At 55.3% G+C, this 1676-nt stretch overlaps 1 protein-coding gene across 1 annotated transcript; it reads left to right on the top strand.

Moving 5' to 3' along the window:
* The first annotated feature begins 348 nt into the window (after positions 1–348).
* On the top strand, positions 349–1359 carry LOC123603648 (keratin-associated protein 4-2-like). Its single transcript, XM_045488795.1, has one exon. It carries the CDS (start codon positions 418–420, stop codon positions 982–984), a length of 567 nt encoding a protein of 188 aa, XP_045344751.1. The 5' UTR covers positions 349–417; the 3' UTR covers positions 985–1359.
* The last annotated feature ends 317 nt before the right edge of the window (positions 1360–1676 follow it).

Below are 1676 nucleotides of genomic sequence, written 5' to 3'. Positions count from 1 at the left end.
GAAACGCACCACCAAAAATAGGACTGCCCTTATCCTACCTGCTAGGGGATACAGGAGGGAGAGTACGAAATGTAATTGCAAATGCCACCTATCACGTGACAGCCCACGGTGGAGGAAGAGGAGGAGAAAGTGGTCAGGAAGATGCCAGTGGGTGTGAATCAGCAGGAAACACAGACCAGAGAGAATTCATCACATCTAGAAAAGAAATTTTGTTTCCCACAAGTTTAAACCATTACATGCACAAACAGTATTGTGTAATCTGATAATTAGTTAATATTAGGGAAACAAACACAAGGAAGATGTGTTGACAACTCACCATGGACGGGCAGTATATAAGGGGCCATGGCACGAGGAGACGTCAGACTCAAGCCCCTCACTCTCCTGGAAACCATCCCAGAACCTCCACCCTCTGACACCATGGTCAACTCCTGTTGTGGCTCCGTCTGCTCTGAGCAGGGCTGTGGCCAGGAGACTTGTTGCCGCCCCAGCTGCTGCCAGACCACCTGCTGCAGGACCACCTGCTGTCGCCCCAGCTGCTGTGGCTCCAGCTGCTGCCAGCCTTGCTGCCGCCCCACCTGCTGCCAGACCACCTGCTGCAGGACCACTTGCTGCCGCCCCAGCTGCTGTGGTTCCAGCTGCTGTGGTTCCAGCTGCTGCCGCCCCAGCTGCTGCATCTCTAGCTGCTGCCGCCCCTGCTGTGGGGGTTCCAGCTGCTGTGGCTCCAGCTGCTGCCAGCCTTGCTGCCGCCCCACCTGCTGCCAGACCACCTGCTGCCGGACCACCTGCTGCCGCCCCAGCTGCTGTGTGTCCAGCTGCTGCCGCCCCTGCTGTGGGGGCTCCAGCGGCTGTGGCTCGAATTGCTGTGGCTCCAGCTGCTGCCAGCCTTGCTGCCGCCCCACCTGCTGCCAGACCACCTGCTGCCGGACCACCTGCTGCCGCCCCACCTGCTGTGTGTCCAGCTGCTGCCGCCCCAGCTGTTGCTAGACCCCCTGCCACCACCCCCCCACCTGCTCTAGTGGCTCTTGCTGCTGCTGAGTGCCCTGACCTGCACCCTGCTGTTTTCATCAGCCAATCTCCTTCATGTCGCAGTCCAACTGGGAGCTGAATCATGTGAGGCCAACTGTAAAACCTCAGTTCCCAGTGATTTTTCAACCGCTTGGCCTTGGAATATACCTCCCTACCGCCCACTCCCTCCTCACCTCCTTGTTACTAACTCCACCCCAAATCACTACAAAGATTGTATTATCTGATATATGTTAACATGCCATTCTGATTGATGTATCAGCTACTGCCAGATTTTCTGATATGGAGATGTTTCCGTATGTCAAATAAATCTTGATTTTCCAGGCATAAATATAAGAAATCGTGTCTCATTCTTTTTCCTTCTTCAACGGTCACCCTTAGCTGTCAGGTCTTCTACTATTCTCTGCACAACGAGCAGATCATAGCAGGCGATTTCAGGACACTCACCTCTGTCACCTTGGCGCTTCCCACGCTAACAGTGTAGGATGGTGGCTTGCAGCAAGCACCTGGAACTCTGCGGAGGGCTCAGTCTACGTGAAGAAACGTATATCACAGGACAGAGCAGGGAAGGCAAGTGCCTGGGAGAAGCCTTCGAAAGGTGGCCAGTAGTTGGTGGATAAGCGCTCTAGCCTCTTTCCCCTGGAGTGGGCGTG

This window comes from Leopardus geoffroyi, chromosome E1 (assembly GCF_018350155.1).
Source record: "Leopardus geoffroyi isolate Oge1 chromosome E1, O.geoffroyi_Oge1_pat1.0, whole genome shotgun sequence".
Lineage (NCBI taxonomy): Eukaryota > Metazoa > Chordata > Mammalia > Carnivora > Felidae > Leopardus > Leopardus geoffroyi.
The sequence above is the reverse complement of the archived record's forward strand: the minus strand, read 5'-3'. Positions and strand labels throughout refer to the sequence as shown.